The sequence below is a fragment of the Pristiophorus japonicus genome, chromosome 18 (assembly GCF_044704955.1).
Source record: "Pristiophorus japonicus isolate sPriJap1 chromosome 18, sPriJap1.hap1, whole genome shotgun sequence".
In the NCBI taxonomy this organism is placed as follows: Eukaryota; Metazoa; Chordata; class Chondrichthyes; family Pristiophoridae; genus Pristiophorus; species Pristiophorus japonicus.
Window position 1 is genome coordinate 109237297 of NC_091994.1, and position 19727 is coordinate 109257023.

Genomic DNA, 19727 nt, shown 5'->3' on the forward strand with positions numbered 1-19727 from the left:
CGAGTCATTAAGATCCACGGTGCAGCCCCGGACAACGTGGACCATTTCCCATACCTCGGGAGCCTATTATCAGCAAGGGCAGACACCGACGACGAGATTCAACACCGCCTCCAGTGCACCAGCGCAGCCTTCGGCCGCCTGAAAAAGAGAATGTTCGAAGACCAGGACCTCAAATCTGGTACCAAGCTCATGGTCTGCAGGGCTGTAGTGATACCCGCCCTCCTGTATGGCTCAGAGACATGGACCATGTACAGTAGACACCTCAAATCGCTGGAGCAGTACCACCAACGATGTCTCTGCAAGATCCTGCAAATCCCCTGGGAGGACAGACACGCAAACGTTAGTGTTCTCGATCAGGCCAACATCCCCAGCATCGAAGCACTGACCACACTCGACCAGCTCCGTTGGGCGGGCCACATTGTTCGCATGCCCGACACGAGACTCCCAAAGCAAGCGCTCTACTCGGAACTCCTTCACGGCAAGCGAGCCCCAGGTGGGCAGAGGAAACGTTACAAGGGACCACCCTCAAAGCCTCCCTGATAAAGTGCAACATCCCCACCGACACCTGGGAGTCCCCGGCCAAAGACCGCCCTAAGTGGAGGAAGTGTATCTGGGAGGGCGCTGAGCACCTCGAGTCTCGTCGCCAAGAGCATGCAGAAACCAAGCGCAGGCAGCGGAAGGAGCGTGCGGCAAACCAGACTCCCCACCCACCCTTTCCTCCAACCACTGTCTGTCCCACCTGTGACAGAGACTGTAATTCCCGTATTGGACTGTTCAGTCACCTGAGAACTCACTTTTAAAGTGGAAGCAAGTCTTCCTGGATTCCGAGGGACTGACGATGATGACATTTGTCACCGCGCGAGCGGCCTCACGGGGGCGCTACAGAATTTTCACTCTGGGGCGAAAATGGGTCTCTGCGCACGGTGATGACCTCATCATCGCCGATGCAATGCCCCGGGGCGCTACCGGTCACCGTCCCCGCTAAACCCCTGCGGAATTTCGCGAGAGTCGATCGCGGCGCGCGCCCAGGCGAACAGTCAGTTGTGCCCCATTAGCAACTCGCCAAACCTTTCCTCCACAGCATCTTTAACGTAGTGAAAGGTCCCAGGGCCCTTTGCAAGAGTGTTGGAAGATAAAAAGTTTGACACCGACCGGTATAAGTAGAAATTAGCGCAGGTGACCAAAATCTCGGTCAAGGAGGTGAGTTTTAAGGGGCGTCTTGAAGGAGGAATGAGAGGTGATCTTATTGAAACATAATATAATGAGGGGACTCGACAAGATGGATGCAGAGAGGATATTTCCACTCAAAGGGAAACTAAAACAAGAGGACATAGTCCTAGAATAAGTAGCCACCCATTTAAAACTGAGATGAGGAGGAATTTCTTCTCAGAGGGTTGTAAATCTGTGGAATTCTCTGCCCCAGAGAGCTGTGGAGGCTGAGTCATTGAATATATTTAAGGTGGAGATAGACAGGTTTTTGAGCGATAAGGGAATCAAGGGTTATTGGGAGCGGGTGGGGAAGTGGAGCTGAGTCCATGATCGGATCTTATTGAATGGCGGAGCAGGCTATTTCTTATGTTCTTATGAAAGAGAGGTAGAGAGGCGGAGAGGTTTAGGCAGGGTGTTCCAGAGCTTGGGGCCTAGTCAACAGAAGGCACAGCCAGGGATAGTTGAGCGATTATAATCAGGAAAGCTCAGGAGGGCAGAATTAGAGGAGCGCAGACATCTCGGGGAGGGGAGGGCGAGTGGGGGGGCGGGCTGGAGGAGCAGTGATGCACAGCATCACGAACAAGATGATTTCCGCCTGTGGGATCATGGGCAAGAACCCACATCCTTCCTCTCCGTTAACAACGCATTGGAGCAGCTGCCCTTTGGCACCACGCTTCTCCACTTCACCCCGCGCCATTGCTGTGGCGATGGGAGATGGCACTAAACTGTTGGCCATTATTGAAGCGGCGCTCCGCACACTGTCCATGGGATGATGCTGTGCATTTAGCGCTGAAATGTCGTCAGCTGATCGCTGCAAAGACAATGCAGGCTTGAAAAAAAATTACCACATTTCTTTTCAGATAGCTCGGAAATGAGGAAGAATAGCTTATCAGACGATGACAGCAGTTCTTATTTCATACATTGATCTTTGTGTGGTTTGTAGATGCAATCTTTTCTTTTACTAATTAAATTATTACAGTAGACCCTCTAGAAGTCTTTGATATCAAATATCAACATCACCAGTGTTCTTCAAAGACTTTCATTCCATGTCAGCCGTGGCTCAATGGGTAGCACCCTCGCCTCTGAATCAGTAGTCGTGGGTTCAAGTCCCTCTCCAGAGACTTGAGCACAAAAATCTAGGCCGACACTCCAGTGCAGTGCTGAGAGAGCGCCGCACTGTCGGAGGTGCCGTCTTTCAGATGAGATGTTAAAACCGAGGCCCCGTCTGCTCTCTGAGGTGGATGTAAAAGATCCCATGGCACTATTTCGAAGAAGAGCAGGGGAGTTATCCTCGGTGTCCTGGGGCCAATATTTATCCCTCAATCAACATAACAAAAAACAGATTATCTGATCATTATCACATTGCTGTGTGTGGGAGCTTGCTGTGCGCAAATTGGCTGCCATGTTTCCCACATTACAACAGTGACTACACTCCAAAAGTACTTCATTGGCTGTAAAGCGCTTCGAGGCGTCCGGTGGTCGTGAAAGGCGCTGTAGAAATGCAAGTCTTTCTGATATTTGCCTTTGACACATCTTGTACCCCCCATGAATTGGCATCATTCCCACTTGAGACGGAAGGTTTTACTGTTGTGTATTAAGCAGGATCCTCCATTTTCTAAAATTTTTTGTTTTGCTGTCCTTTCCTTCCTCCATCGCAGCTCGTCGTTCAAGCTGGCTTGTTTCACGGCAGCGAGATGCTTTGCAAAACCGTTTCCAGTCACGAGGTTAACGTGTGCTCCGAGCCGCTGTGGAATCAGAACCTGGAGTTCGACATCAACTTCAGCGACCTCCCGCGCATGACACGGCTCTGTTTCGCTTTGTACGCCGTGATCGAAAAGGCCAAGAAGGCGCGTTCGACCAAGAAGAAATCGAAGAAAGCCGTGAGTTCAATTTGCTTAACTCCGATACCTGCAGTCCTCAGTAAAAGTGCTCATTTAAACTTGCTCGATCTGATGGCAATTACTCCAATAGGGTGAGCCATTGCTAAGTTGTGTCCAGGTAAAGTTTTATTCTGTGGCCGACTTGCAGAACACTTGGTGCTGTACTTGGCAGGAATGGGGGCGGGGGGCGGGGGGCAGGGGGGGCGGGGGGCAGGGGGTGGGGGGGGCGGGGGGCAGGGGGGGCGGGGGGCAGGGGGCGGGCGGCGGGCGGCAGGTGGACGAAAGCCAATTGTACATACTAGCCCTGAAATTCTGGCCGGAGGCTTCTTTTGGACGAACGCCTCCGACCGGAGAATTTTTACGAATTTACCTGGCGGTCCGAGAGGAGCGTGGGATTCCGGTGGGGGGGGGGGCCCTTCTCTTCCCGCGCTGCAGAGCGCGCTCCCGTCCTCTTGGTTCCCACGGAGATGGTGCGGTCACGTGTGACTGCTCAGCCAATCAGGTACAGTATTCCACAGTTTTCCCATTAATAGCAATAACTCCGTATCTACCAGTTCTCATTGCTGTTAATGGGGAAAAACAAAGACACTAAACACCATAATAAAAAACTAAAAAACACAGCTCACATAATTCAAATTAATTGAAATTAAAGTTAATAAATGTCTTGGAAAAAAATATATATTTTTCCAATTTTTAAAAAAGTTTTGTAATTAGGGTTAAAAATAAACTTACCTTAGTGAGCAGGATTTTTAACATAAAAATTTGTTTTTAAATGTTATTTTTATATGTTTTTAGTATGTTTTAAAACTCTTACGCTGGTAAAAGTAGTCTGTGCACTTGCTTTTATCGGGCACAAGAGTTTTCAGGACATTTGCTGGACAAGACATGGGTACATACCACAATCTCGCCCGTGTGAATGTCCTGGCTGTGGGGATATGGAGGATCTGTCTAGAACTTGACGGATCGGAAAAGCCGGTTTTCAGCGCATGTACATTGCCTTCCCAGGTCCCGACACAGGGAAGCCGGGATTTCAGGGCCAGAGTTTCTGTCACTGGATGGATGTTATTAGCCCAACAGCCAGCAAACGGACAAATTCCAACAGGATTTCCAGAGCGCATTGTAGTACTTCATTTTTTAGCAACAACGACCTGTGTTTATATAGCGCCTATAACGTAGTGAAACGTCCAAAGGCGCTTCAAGAGTATTATAAGACAAAAAATTTGACACTGAGCCACATAAGGAGAAATTAGGGCAGGTGACCAAAAGCTTGGTCAAAGAGGTCGGTTTTAAGGGGCGTCTTGAAGGAGGACAGAGAGTCGGAGAGGTTTAGGGATGGAGTTCCAGAGCTTGGGGCCCAGGCAGCTGAAGGCACGGCCGCCAGTGGTTGAGCGATTATAATCAGGGATGCTCAAGAGGGCAGAATTAGAGGAGCGCAGACATCTCGGGGGAGGTTGTGGGGCTGGAGGAGATTACAGAGATAGGGAGGGGCGAGGCCATGGAGGGCTTTGAAAACAAGGATGAGAGTTTTGAAATCGAGGCGTTGCTCAACTGGAAGCCAATGTAGGTCAGCGAGCACAGGGGAGGATGGGTGAGCAGGACTTGGTGCGAGTTAGGACACGGGCTGCCGAGTTTAACAGTAACTTAATTTACCTAAAACTTTCCTATGTGCCATTTAAGTGAAATAATTTACATAAGAACATAAAAAATAGGAACAGGATTAGGCCATACGGCCCCTCGAGCCTGCTCCGCCATTCAATAAGCTCATGACTGATCTGATCATGGACTCCGCTCCAATTCGCTGCCCGCTCCCCATAGCCCCTTATCGCTCAAGAAACTGTCTATTTCTGTCTTAAATTTATTCAATGTCCCAGCTTCCACAGCTCTCTGAGGCAGTGAATTCCACAGATTTTCACCCTCTGAGAGAAGAAATTTCTCGTCATCTCTGTTTTAAATGGGTGGCTCCTTATTCTAAGATCGTGCCCTCTGGTTCTAGTCTCCCCCATCAGTGGAAACATCCTGCCGTTTCTGCCATCTCCGTCTGCTTTTCAATGAGTTGCAGCATTAGCACAGAACGGCAAAGGGAATATACTTTGTGTGTATTATAGAATTTCAACAGTCCATTCACAATGTTATTTGCCTCCATGCTACAGGAAAGTGAAGAAACACAGCTTATTACTGTACACTTTCAGCACCAAGGAGCTGTTTGTGTAGCAGTGGCAGGACATTTTCAGGGAATTTTGGCCTCGAAGTCTTTTTCTCCGTTATTTTTTTTAATAATATTAATGAGCCACAAATCTGAGCATGGTTACTTTGTTACTAGGATATCCAGTAATCCTGGTTAGGCAACGCCTCGATTTTCAAAATTCTCATCCTTGTTTTCAAATCCCTCCGTGGCCTCACCCCTCCCTATCTCTGGAATCTCCTCCAGCCCCACAACCCCCCGAGATGTCTGCGCTCCTCTAATTCTGCCCTCTTGAACATCCCTGATTATAATCCCTCAACGGTGGCCGTGCCTTCTGTTGCCTGGGCCCCAAGCTCTGGAACTCCCTGCCTAAACCTCTCCGCCTCTCTACCTCTCTTTCCGCCTTGAAGATGCTCCTTAAAACCTACTTCTGCGACCAAACTTTTGCTCGCCTGAGCTAATTTATTCTTCTCTGGCTCGATGTCAAATTTTTGTCTTATTGCACTCCTGTGAAGCTGCTTGGGATGTTTTACGACGTTAAGGAACCAGGGGTCACAGTCTCAGAATAAGGGGTCAGCCGTTTAGGACTGAGGTGAGGAGAAACCTCTTCACTCAGAAGGTGGTGAATCTTTGGAATTCTCTACCCCGTTGAGTGTAGAAGTGTTTCCTAATTTCACTCCTAAAAGGTCTGGCTCTAATTTTTAGACTCTGCCTCCTAGTCCTTGACTCCCCGACCAGCGGGAATAGTCTCTCTCTATCTACCCTATCTGTTCCCCTTAATATCTTGAAAGCTTCGATCTGATCGCCCTTAACCGTCTAAATTCCAAGGAATACAACCTCAGTTTGTGTAATCTCTCCTCGTGACTTAACCCTTGGAGTCCGGCTCTCATTCTGGTAAACCTACGCTGCACTCCCTCCAAGACCAATATATCCTTCCCACGGTGGAGATGCTTAGGGAAGGAAATCCAGACCTTTGGGCCTAGATGGCTGATGGTGAAAGCGAGACCTGGAATTGAAACTGCTGGGTTGAGATTTTAACCATCTCCCCTCCCCAGAGCTCCATCAATTTATACGTTTAATTCGTCTTGGAAAAGGACTTTAAGAAAATATGCGTATGAGTTCACTTGATGCTTTGTTCTGGGCCTTGCTGAAGGTTTGCAGTAGCAGGCGGCAGTGGATTGACGGACCGCCCATTTTCTTTTTCCTTGCAACGCAATCGGGCGGCCAAGCTGTGTCCTACCCAAGCTCAAGTTCCCCCGAGTCGCTCCGCAATACACTGCTCCAACAAGGGGCAGAGATTGTGTTATTTTGATTGCTATCTGAGGGTTTGAAGACTCCAGCACTGCACACAGTGGGACGGTGGTTGGTCGTGTATCAGATGTTGTCGTGTGGACAGATACCTGTTTCCGAGAAAAGTGGCAACTGTCACATACAGGTTCACCGTTTTTGTTGTTCATGGAGCTTCAGTTTTGGTGCAAAGATACAAGGCCAAATGTTGACCAAGATTGTCAAGGAGTGTACAGGTAAATAAATGAGCGATATCCTAAAAGAGAGAAAGAAAGACTTGCATTTATATAGTGCCGTTCACGACCACCGGACGTCTCAAAGCGCTTTACAGCCAATTAAGTACTTTTGGAGTGTAGTCACTGTTGTAATGTGGGAAACGCGGCAACCAATTTGCACACAGCAAGCTCCCACAAACAGCAATGTGCTAATGACCAGATAATCTGTTTTTTGTTATGTTGATTGAGGGATAAATATTGGCCCCAGGACACCGGGGATAACTCCCCTGCTCTTCTTCGAAATAGTGCCGTGGGATCTTTTACATCCACCCGAGAGAGCAGACGGGGCCTCGGTTTAACGCCTCATCCAAAAGACAGCATCTCTGACAGTGCAGCGCTCCCTCAGCACTGCACTGGGAGCGTCAGCCTAGACTTTTGTTACTCAAGTCTCTGGAGTGGGACTCGAACTCTCAACCTTCTGACTCGGAAGTGAGTGTGCTGCCCACTGAGCCACAGCTAAACAAAAGCAGAGTGGTTCTGTGGTTCTGTGTCTGCCTGTAGAGAGCTGTCTGACGCCACATTCAAATCCAACTGTGCTTTGTGAGCAAAGGCTCATGAAAATCAGTTAACAATGAGTCAGGTACATATGTAAATATGTATTTCTGTTGACCGAAGCACTGCAGAGAATACATGAGATGTGCATTTGCCTGGGGATAACACAGTATAAAAACATAGAAATTTACAGCACAGAAGGAGGCCATTTCGGCCCATCGTGTCCGCTCCGGCCGACAAAGAGCCGCACGGCCTTCGGTCAGCAGCCCTAAAGGTTACATATAAACCTATGAACAATGGTGGAAAGATAAAGAGCACCCAGCCCAACCAGCCTGCCCCACACAACTGCGGCACCCTTACACTGAAACATTCTACACTCCACCCCAACCGGAGCCATGTGATCTCCTGGGAAAGGCAAAATAAACAGTTTTAAAAATCCAGGCCAATTGGGAAAAAAAATCTGGGAAAATTCCTCTCCGACCCCTCCAGGAGATCACTCTGGCCGTATTCGACTCCTTGAAGTACTTACTATTATATCTGCACCAGCCAACAAGAGGTTATCCAGTCTAATCTCACTTACCAGCTCTAGGTCCGTAACCCTGCAGGTCACAGCCAAGTTCCCATCCAAGCACCTTTTAAATGTGGTGAGGGTTTCTGCCTCTACCACCTTTCCAGGCAGAGAGTTCCAGACCCCCACAACCCTCTGCATGAAGAAGCCCCCCCCAATCAAATCTCCTTTAAACCTTCCACCAACCACCTTAAACCTATGCTCCCTCGTAATTGCCCCTTCCACCAAGGGAAATAGGCCCTTGCTATCCACTTTATCCATGCCCCTCAAAATTTTATACATCTCAATGAGGTCTCCTCTCAGCCTTCTCTGTTCCATTGAGAACAAACCCAGCCTATCCAATCTGTCCTCATAGCTAAGATTCTCCATTCCAGGCAGCATCCTTGCAAATCTCCTCTGCACCCTCTCTAGTGCAATCACGTCCTTCCTATAATACGGCGACCAGAACTACACGCAGTATTCCAGCTGTGGCCTAACCAAAGTATTATACAATTTAAGCATAAGCTCCCTGCTCTATATTCTCTGCCTTGACCAATAAAGGCAAGCATTCCGTATGCCTTCTTAACCACCTTATCCACCTGGCCTGCTACTTTCAGGGATCTGTGGACAAGCACTCCAAGGTCCCTTTGTTCATCTACACTATTAAGTGGTCTACCGCTTAATGTATAACCCTTTCCTTATTAGCCCTCCCAAAGTGCATCACCTCACACTTCTCTGAATTAAAATCAATTTGCCACTGCTCTGCCCACCTGACCAGTAGATTGATATCCTCCTGCAGCCCATGACTTTCCTCTTCATTATCAACCACACAGCCAATTTTAGTGTCGTCTGCAAACTTCTTAATCATACTTCCCATATTCAAATCTCATCATCATAGGCAGTCCCTCGAAATCGACTTGCTTACACTCTAAAAATGAGTTCTTAGGTGACTGAACAGTCCAATATGGGAATTACAGTCTCTGTCACAGGTGGGACAGACAGTGGTTGAGGGAAAGGGAGGGTGGGACTGGTTTCCCGCACGCTCCTTCCGCTGCCTGCGCTTGGTTCCTGCATGCTCTCGGCGATGAGACTCGAGGAACTCAGCGCCCTCCCGGATGCCCTTCCTTCACAGGGCGGTCTTTGGCCAGGGACTCCCAGGTGTCAGTGGGGATATTGCATTTTATCAGGGAGGCTTTGAGGGGGTCCTTGAAGCGTTTCCTCTGCCCACCTTGGGCTCACTTGCCGCGTAGGAGTTCTGAGTAGAGCGCTTGCTTTGGGAGTCTTGTGTCAGGCATGCGAACAATGTAGCCTGCCCAGCGGAGCTGGTCGAGTGTGGTCAGTGCTTCGATGTTGGCGATGTTGGCCTGGTCAAGGACGGGAACGTTGGTGCGCTGATGTAGATCATTGATCTATACCACAAAAAGCAAGGGACCAAGTACTGAGCCCTGTGGAACCCCACTGGAAACATCCTTCCAGTCATAAAAACATGCATCAACCATTACCCTTTGCTTCCTACCTCCAAGCTAATTTTGGGTCCAACTTGCCACTTTGCCCTGGATCCCATGGGCTTTAACCTTCTTGACCAGTCTGCCATGTGGGACCTTATCAAAAGTTTTGCTAAAGTCCATATACACTACATCGTACGCACTACCCTCATTGACCCTCCTGGTTATCTCCTCGAAAAATTCAATCAGGTTAGTCAAACACGATCTTCCCTTAACAAATCCGTGCTGACTATCCCTGATTAATCCTAGCCATTCTAAATGTAGATTTATCCTGTCCTTCAGGATTTTTTCCAATAATTTTCCTACCACTGAGGTTAGGCTGACAGACCTGTAATTTCTCGGCCTATCCCTTTCTCCCTTCTCAAACAAGGGTACCTTAAGTCCTCCGGCACCCTGCCTGAATCCAAAGAGGGACTGGAAAATGCTGGTCAAGGCCTCTGCTATTTCCTCTTTTGCTTCACTCAACATCCTAGGATGCATTTCATCCGGGCCTGGGGACTTATCCAATTTCAAAGCCGCTAAACCCATTAATATCTCCTCTCTCTATGTTTGTTTCATCCAGAATTTCACACTCCTCCTCGATAGCAGTATCTGCATTGCCCCTTTCCTTTGTGAAAACAGATGCAAAGTATTCATTCAGAACCATACCCACATCCTCCACCTCCACACACACACACACATTACCCTCACGGTTTCTAGTAGGCCCAACCCTTTCTTTAGTTATCCTCTTACTCTTAATATACTTACAGAACATCTTTGGGTTTTTCTTGCCAAGAATTTTTCATGCTCTCTCTTAGCATTCCTAATATCCTTTTTAATTTCACTTCTGAACTTTCTATATTCCTCCAGAGATTCTTTAATATTTAGCCGTCGGCATATGATATCAGCTTCCCTTTTTTTATTTATCCCCCCCTGAAACTTCCTAGACATCCAGGGGGCTCTCGAATTATTTTTCCCAGTCTTTTTCATTTAAAATTGAGATGAGGACAAATTTATTTTCTGAGGGTTGTAAATCTGTGGAATTCGCTGCCTCAGAGAGCTGTGGAAGTTGGGTCATTGAATAAATTTAGGACAGAGATAGACAGTTTCTTAAACGATAAGGGGATAAAGGGTTATGGGGAGCGGGCGGGGAAGTGGAGCTGAGTCCATGATCAGATCAGCCATGATATTAAATGGCGGAGCAGGCTCGAGGGGTCGTATGGGCGACTCCTGTTCCTATTTCTTATGTTCTTAGGTTCTTATATCATCCCTGCTCACTGCTGTAATAGTTTATTTAATCAATACCGTGACCCCCCCCCTCCCCTTTTTACCCCCCTCCCCTTTTTACCCCCCTCTTTGTCGTGTCTAAAAAATCCTTTGTGTGGAACATTCTCAGACCAACCTGTTTGGTTATGTGGTCAAAGCTGGGGCAGGATTGGGGACTTGTAGAGACCAGTACCTGGGTTCAGAGTCGGGAACAGAAGGCATTCCGTTCTTTTCCAATTCCGGAATGAGCCTCGACATAATGTTTGCCTTGGACATGTCTTGTGCCCTCCAGGAAGTGCCGTTATTCTCGTTTAAGATGGAAGGTTTTGCTGTTGCGTATTAAGCAGGAACCCCCCATTTTCTAACTCTGTAACTAAGGCTGTGTTGCTTTGCTGTCCTTTATGAAGCTTTGTTTCCTTATTTAATACGGCCTTGTCCAGTGCTGGGGTTGTTTAGATCTCTGGCCTATTGATGAGGCTTAATATACAACTTTGAAAAGCAGTCTCAGATCTTGGTGTGTGTACAGTTTACCAGCAGGACCCAACTCTTGCAAATTCGCCAGCTGCTGGCTTATTGTTGTCTGAGAGTTGGGCTTCATTGAACCTCCGTGTCGAACACCGTGTTGATACTGGTTACCATAGTGACCATTGTATCACCTTGTTTAATGTAGCTTGGTTCCATTTTGGTTCCACTCTGTTTAACTGGACCACCTTGTCGAACAGCGTGTTGATACTGGGGCCTGGGGTAATATAAAATGTCCTCGTTTCATAGAATCACAGAATATTGCAGCACAGAAGGAGGCCATTTGGCCCATTGAGTCTGCGCGGCTTTATCGAAGAGCAACTCAGTCAGTCCCCCTCCCCCGCTCTTTTCCCCATATCCCGGCAATTTTTCCTCCTTCAAGTATTTATCCAGTTCCCTTTTGAAGGCAGCTATTGAATCTGTATCCACCCCCCTCTCGGGCAACGCGTTCCAAATCCTAGCCACTCGCTGCGTAGAAAAGTTTCTCCTCAGGTCGCCTCTGGTTCTTTTGCCGACCACCTTAAATCTGTGCCCTCTGGCTATCGACCCTTCAGCCATTGGAAACAGTTGCTCTATTTACTCTATCTAAACCCTTCATGATTTTAAACACCTCTGTCAAATCCCCTCTTGGCCTTCTCTGCCCTGAGAAGGAATAGAGACATGGGTTAAGATACAGTTGAACCTCAGTTACCGGCAATTATTCACAATTATCCGCAAGATTGAGGCTTGTATTTTTAAATTTCAGAGCACAGCCAGCCAGAACAGATGATGTGCTTTTCACCAACACAGGGGCGTATGGAGCTACGGTATACATATGTGCATCTTTTTTTTAATTCGTTCATGGGATGTGACTGCCGATATTTATTGCCCTCGCGAAGGTGGTGGTGAGCCGCCTTATACAACGGAGTGTCTCGCTGGGCGATTTCAGAGGGCATTTAAGAGTCAAACACATTGCTGTGGGTCTGGAGTCACATATCGGCCAGACCGGGTAAGGGCGGCAGATTTCCTTCCCTAAAGGATAGCAGTGAACCAGACGGGTTTTTACCACAATCCGGTTGTTTCATGGTCACTGTTACTGATACCAGCTTTTTATTCCAGATTTTTTAATTAATTGAATTGAACCAGATTTGAACTCATGGCTCTGGATCATTCTCACAGTAACATAACCAGTATGCTGGCATACATACGTGTACACACAGGATTGTACTGGCAACGCCCATCTAGTCATCTCGCTTTTGTATGAAAACATTGCTTTGACTCCAGCCTGCAAAATATCGACTCTCTAATTCTAACCATCTGTTTGAAGCTGTTTTCCAAATGAACATCTCTGGAATAACTTCCTGCTGTTGCCAGTCATGAATTTCTGAGATGTGTGTTGTGGACGGAAAGTAAGAACGGGAAAGTAGAAATTCTTCATAAAGTGTGTGGTGTGGGGGTTGTGTGTGGGTGTATGTGTGGGGTGGGGGGGTGGGGGGATGTGGGGGTGTGTGTGTGTATGTGATAGGGGTTGTATGTGTGGCGGTGGGGGTGTGGGTGGGGTGTGTGGGGGTGTATGTGTGTATGTGATGGGGGTTGTATGTGTGGCGGGGGGGTGGGGGTGTGGGTGGGGGGTGTGGGGGTGTATGTGTGTATGTGATGAGGGGGGTTGTATGTGTGGCGGGGGAGTGGGGGTGTGTGCGTGGGGGAGGTGTGTGCGTGGGGGTGTGGTGTGAATGTGTGTGTGTGTTGGGAGGGGGAGTATGTGAAGTGTGTGTGTGGGGGGGTTGTGTGTGTGTGTGTAAGGATGTACATGTGGGGGTGTTTGCATGTGTGTGAGGGTGTATATGTGGGGTTGTTGTGTGTGTGGGGGGGTGTTGTGTGTGTGTGTGAGGGTGTATATGTGGGGGGGGTTGTGTGTGTGAGGGTGTATATGTGGGGGGGGGGTTATGTGTGTGTGTGTGGGGGGTGTTTGTGAGAGGGTGTATATGTGGGGGGGGTGTTGTGTGTGAGGGTGTATATGTGGGGGGGGGTTTGTATGTGTGTGAGGATGTATATGTGTGGGGGGGTGTTGTGTGTGTGAGGGTGTATATGTGGTGGGGGGGTGTTGTGTGTGTGTTTGTGGGGGGGTGTGGTGTGTGTGTGGGGGGGGGTGTATGTGTGTGAGAGTGTATATGTGGGGGGGGAGGCGTATGTGTGTATGTGTGGGGGGGGTGTATGTGTTTGGGGGTGTATATGTGAGGGGGAGGTGTATGTGTGTGTGTGTGGGGGGGGGGTGTATGTGTGTGAGGGTGTATATGTGGGGGGGAGGTGTATGTGTGTGAGGGTGTATATGTGGGGGGGGGAGGTGTATGTGTGTGAGAGTGTATATGTGGGGGGGGAGGCGTATGTGTGTGTGTGTGGGGGGGTGTATATGTGAGGGGGAGGTGTATGTGTGTGTGTGTGGGGGGGGGGGTGTATGTGTGTGAGGGTGTATATGTAGGGGGGAGGTGTATGTGTGTGTGTGGGGGAGGGTGTATGTGTGTGAGGGTGTATATGTGGGGGGGGAGGTGAGTGTCTGTGTGGGGGGGGGCGGTGTATATGTGGGTGGGGAGGTGTGTGTGGGGGGGGAGTGGGTCAACACTATGTGCAGGTACCCACTGAGCATCAAGGGAGTCCATTGTGGAGGCTGAGTGAGTCTATTCTAGACAGAGATCGATAGATTTTTGGATATTAAGGGATATGGGGACAGTGCAGGAAAGTGGAGTTGAGGTAGAAGATCAGCCATGATCTCATTGAATGGCGGAGCAGGCTCGAGGGGCCGAATGGCCGACACCTGCTCCTAATTCTGATAATGTGCATCCCATCTCTGGTGGGATTTGATCTGTGGAGGAACCTTCTCTCTGCACAATCCAACATTGGCTGTTAACGGAGCGCTGAGTTCACTTGGTCTTTTATTTTTGACCCTTTTCTTATTTAACCGCTTTGTTTTTGAAGACGGAATTGCCGCAGTGAGACACGGCACTGGTCAAGCCGGTGACCAACTCTGTGTCTTCTGTCAGTGTGTCTTTGTTCCGGTCGCTGGAAGCTGTGTCAGAACATTATCGGGCGACCGTTCTCTCAAGATACCAATCTCTTTTCCATTCTGCACTTACTCCTCACCCTCCCTTGGTATCTTCACGATTGGATCTTGCAATCTGAAGAATAACTGAGTTATCACAAATAAGTCAAATGTAAATAACCTTGCCGGTCACTTGACTCCTCGGTTCAGCCACCATTTTAGACGTGGTCGTTCCCAGGCCAATCAGTTCTTGCCTTTGGCTCGGCCTTCATGACTCATCGTTTGTGGCCTGGCACCAAAATATACACTGTTTTAGACTTGATTCGTGAAGGGACATTTGTTAAAAACAAATGCTTTAACAGCAGAACATGCTGGCAACACTCAACAGGTCAGGCAGCATCTGTGACTAGAGAGAGAAACACAGTCCATCACCCTTCGTCGCAGCAGATGTTTTAACAGCAGTTGTTTTTGTCAAGACTTGAGGGTTTAAAGGCCCCCTTTTAACCTTTGTCCGCTCGGTCCCCCAGCGGCAGCCGAGGGAGTGGGAGTGAATGGCCCCCACTCCCATCCGTGGCCCCCGGAGCTATCTGCGTTCAGGCATGTGGGGGGGTGGGGTCGCGGGGCAGCACGCTAGGCACAACCCTTCATTGATTTTTGCTCCCTGTAGTAGTGTGCGTGTGTGTGCGTGCGTGTGTGTGTGTGTGTGTGTGTGCGTGCGCACTTAGTGTTTGTCTGAGGGGGTCATTAGAACATAAGAAATAGCAGCAGGAGTAGGCCATACGGCCCCTCGAGCCTGCTCTGCCATTTAATAAGGTTGTGGCTGATCTTCGATCTTGACTCCGCTTTCCCGCCCGATCCCCATATCCCTTGATTCTCCTAGAGTCCAAACATCCATCTATCTCAGCCTTGAATATACTCAGAGATTCAGCATCCACAGCCCTCTGAGGCAGAGAATTCCAAAGATTCACCACCCTCTGAGTGAAGAAATTCCTCCTCATCTCAGTCTTAAATGGCCGACCCCTTAACCTGAGACTGTGACCCGCCCCCCTAGTTCTAGACTTCCCAGCCCGGGGGAAACAACCTCTCAGCATCTCCCCTGTCAATCCCCCTCCGGATCTTGTATGTTTCAATGAGATCACCTCTCATTCTTCTAAACTCCAGAGAGCATAGGCCCATTCTACTCAATATCTTCTTCTTCGGCAGTCCCTTGGAGTCGAGGATGACTAACATGAGTTCGAAGGTGGCCTGACGAATCCAATGCAGGATCGACAGACTCTGTCCATGAGGGTCCTGACGTTCCACGTCCTGAACTTCATTTTAGAGGGTGGAAGGTTCCTGTGCGTGAATTCCGCCAGCCACCACACGGACTTGACGGAGCACGGTCTTGGTCCAGTGACAAGGCAGGACAATAGAGCGGGGCTGCTCCTGTGGGGTCCATCGCTGTACTGACAAACCACAAACTCTGTTTAAGGACCGGTATTGGAAATTTGTGCATATCAAAGTGGCATTCACTTCGAATCTAATTTTGCACAACGCATGGCTCAAAGTACAAGTTAGTTCTTTTTATGCTGTTGTCAGTAGTCACCAGATTTATGGTCTGGGTTCTGTGGTATGTTATCATCATATGGATCAAGGAGAAAAACAGATAACCAGGAATGTGTGCAATAAATTCATCGAGGGGTTCGGGTGAGGTCATAACCCGGGTGTGAAGCGGGACCATATTTTACCGCTGGGTGAGATTATTGTCTCCATTTTTGCAAATGTATGATAGCAGTTTTAATGTATTTTTATTCCATCATTTTGCCTGAGTCGCGCATCATGGCAGACAACCAGCTCGATGTAATTAACGGTGGACGATGTCCATATTGTGAGATTAATCATTGCAATGTGTATCAGGTTTATTGAGTGCTAAAGTACAGTTGAGGATCCAGCATCACAAAAACCTCCTCGTGAGTTTGCAGTTGTAAAATTCACCAGATCACAAGGGACTTTATTGCCCATCCCTAATTGCCCTCGAGAAGGTGGTGAGCCGCTACCTTCAACCGCTGCCGTCCGAGTGGTGAAGGTGTTCCCACAGTGCTGACTATAAAGTGCAACATCCCCACCGATACCTGGGGGTCCCTGGCCAAAGTGGAGGAAGAGCATCCGGGAGGGCGCTGAGCACCTCGAGTCTCGTCGCCGAGAGCGTGCAGAAAGCAAGCGCAGGCAGCGGAAGGAGCGTGCGGCAAACCAGACTCCCCACCCTCCCTTTCCTCCAACCACTGTCTGTCCCACCTGTGACAGAGACTGTAATTCCTGTATTGGACTGTTCAGTCACCTGAGAACTCACTTGCAGTGGAAGCAAGATTTCGAGGGACTGCCTATGACGATGATGACCCACTCTATATTGAGTAGAATGGGCCTGTACTCACTGGAATTAAGAAGAATGAGAGGTGATCTCATTGAGCTATATAGGATTCCGAGGGGGCTTGACCGGGTAGATGCTGAGAGGTTGTTTCCCCTGGCTGGAGAGTCTAGAACAAGGGGCCATGGTCTCCTAGTCCATTAGACCAGGCCTCTGGATTACGAGTCCGGTAACATGACCAGTACGCCACCATAGGTGTGCTAATGTTCTTTCCTCAATCAACAGAATGTGAAATGCTTTACGATGTCCTGAGGATAAAGTCCCATTTTTTGCTGAGTGAACGAGGTGAAGCATTCCCTTGTTGAATAAACCGTATCTCCGTTTGACTAGCACCGATTGGTTGAGCTGGCTGTTTAAGAATTGTAACTGACCTTGCTCAGTCCGTACCTCTTGTTGATAGGAATGTACCGGTTTCCTCCCCAGGACTGCCCGATTGCTTGGGTCAACACCATGGTATTTGACTACAAGGACCAGCTGAAGACTGGAGACATGTGGCTGTACTCGTGGCCATCGGTGCCTGGTAAGTCTCAAATCTGCTCAATGATTGTCGCCTTCTGTTGCCAATAGAAGGCCATTATCACACTGCTTTAATCCGAGTGACTCTAGCCCAAATATCACTCAGGCGAGGTGGGTGGGTGACTGACTGAATTCCCTGTCTCTCCTGGCCTGTGCCATTTAAAAAAAACTTCTATTTATATAGCACCTTTCACGACTGCAGTCAATGAGGTACTTTTGAAGTGCAGTCCCTGTTGTAATATGGGAAACGCGGCAGCCAACTTGCGCACAGCAAGCTCCCACACAGCAATGTGATAATGACCAGATAATATGTTTTTGTTATGTTGATTGAAGGATAAATATTGGCCAGGACACCGGAAATAACTCCCCTGTTTTTCTTTGAAATACTGCCATGAGATCTTTCACGTCCACCTGTGAGCATCCCTCATCCGAAAGACGGCACCTGACAGTGCAGCACTCCCTCAGCACTGCACTGGAGTGTCAGGCCTAGATTTTTGTGCTCAAGTCTCTGGAGTGGGACTTGAACGCACAACATTTTGACTTCAAGTTGAGAGTTCTACCCACTGAGCCACAGCTGACATCTTATTGAATGGCAGAGCAGGCTCAAGGGGCCAAATGGCGTACTCCTGCTCCTATTTCTTATGTTCTTATTTTGAAGAAAAGCAGAGGAGTTATCCCCGGTGTTCTGGGCCAATATTTATCCCTCAATCAACATCATAAAAACAGATTATCTGGTCATTATCACATTGCTGTTTGTAGGAGCTTGCTGTGCGCAAATTGGCTGCCGCATTTCCCACATTACAACAGTGACTACACTTCAAAAAGTGTTTCATTGGTTGTAAATTGCGTTGGGACATCTGGTGGTTGTGAAAGGTGCTATATAAATGCAAGTCTTTCTTTCACACTGTTAGTCAGCATGGGACCCGGCTCAGGGGGTAGGAGCGAGGGATAACGTTGAGCTCCCAGGCCTGCAAAAGACATCTCGGAGGAGATCTTAGAGAATTAAGCCGTTTTAGAACTTAAACCCCAAACAATACCTTCAGATACAACTTGGCCCCTTGGGCAAGCGGGACTTGGGGCCAGAGTTTTAAAAGACAAATTTAGGACAGCCATCAGGAAAGATTTATTTTACATAGAGTGCAATCAATAGCTGGGAAAGTTTGCAAGCATATGAGACCGGGAAATTAGACGTGTTTAAGAAACATCTGGATATTGTAATGGGGAGATGGTAGAGTTGGCATTCTGGAAGGATGAGATCAAATTGTCTGAAGAGTCGTCAATCTTATAAATTTAATACTCAAGAGTGTACGGTAACATAGTGGCTATGTTACTGGACCAGTAATCCAAGGCCTGAACTAATGGAGACGTGAGTTCAAATCCCACCATGGCAGCTCGGGGAATTTAAATTCAGCTAATTAAAGAAATCTGGAATAAAAAGCTAGTATCAGTAATGGTGACCATAAACCTACCAGAGTGTCGTAAAACTCATCTGGTTCACCAGTGTCCTTCAGGGAAGGAAATCTGCCGCCCTTACCCGGTCTGGCCGATATGTACTCAAATCACGAAACACACAATCCATTGTTCATTATAATTCATATATATATTTCATGCATATATACAGACCCCAGCCCACAACCCAAGACCATGTGATCTCCTGGGAGAGGCGAAAAACCAGACATAAAAACCCAGGCCAATTTGGGAAACAGAAATCTGGGAAATTCCTCTCCGACCCCCTTAGGCGATCGAAACTAGTCCAGGAGATCATTCTGGCCCCAATACATCCGTGCATTCTCAGACAACTTCCACTCAAACACTCACTCCCTCCACCATCGGCGCAGCATCATCATCATCATAGGAGGTCCGATGTTCCAGTCCTGAACTCCGTCCGCCGCGAAGTGTCTCCGCCGCGAAGTGTCTCCGCCGCGAAGTGTCTCCGCCGCGAAGTGTCTCCGCCGCGAAGTGTCTCCGCCGCGAAGTGTCTCCGCCGCGAAGTCTTTCCGCCGCGAAGTGTCTCCGCCGCGAAGTGTCTCCGCCGCGAAGTGTCTCCGCCGCGAAGTGTCTCCGCCGCGAAGTGTCTCCGCCGCGAAGTGTCTCCGCCGCGAAGTGTCTCCGCCGCGAAGTGTCTCCGCCGCGAAGTCTCTCCGCCGCGAAGTCTCTCCGCCGCGAAGTCTCTCCGCCGCGAAGTCTCTCCGCCGCGATCTCTCTCCGCCGCGATCTCTCTTCGTCGCGATCTCTCTCCGCCCCTCCGTCGCGATCTCTCGCCGCGATCCCTCGCCGCCCCTCCGTCGCGATCCCTCGCCGCCCCTCCGTCGCGATCTCTCTCCGTCGCGATCCCTCGCCGCCCCTCCGTCGCGATCTCTCCGCCGCGATCTCTTTCCGCCACGATGTCTCGCCGCTCCTCTGCCGCGATCTCTCTCCGCCGCGATCTCTCTCCGCCACGATGTCTCGCCGCTCCTCCGCACCAAACATTCGCCGGACCTCCGCCATGTCCTTCCCGCTCCTGCTGTACCAGGGCCCCGCCGATGCTCCTGCCCACGTTCCAAACAGCCTGGGTCCTGATGACGACACCCTCGCCCTCGAAGCGGTCGCACACCTGGAGCAGCTCGCGCTGGAAGCTGTGGCAGTACGCTGCTCCAGCTCCTATACT

At 49.1% G+C, this 19727-nt stretch overlaps 1 protein-coding gene across 8 annotated transcripts in view; it reads left to right on the forward strand.

Moving 5' to 3' along the window:
• Nucleotides 1-19727, forward strand: part of pik3cd (phosphatidylinositol-4,5-bisphosphate 3-kinase, catalytic subunit delta) — a 245206-nt gene that overhangs the window by 171083 nt on the left and 54396 nt on the right. For 7 of the 8 annotated variants that reach the window (XM_070860520.1, XM_070860516.1, XM_070860517.1 and 4 more), the window contains 2 exons: nucleotides 2868-3089; nucleotides 16988-17084. In XM_070860520.1, the coding sequence (XP_070716621.1) occupies nucleotides 2868-3089; nucleotides 16988-17084 (319 nt within the window). Of the gene's footprint in view, nucleotides 1-2867; nucleotides 3090-16964; nucleotides 17085-19727 lie in introns of those variants that run through there. The other variant, XM_070860523.1, reaches the window with a different exon arrangement.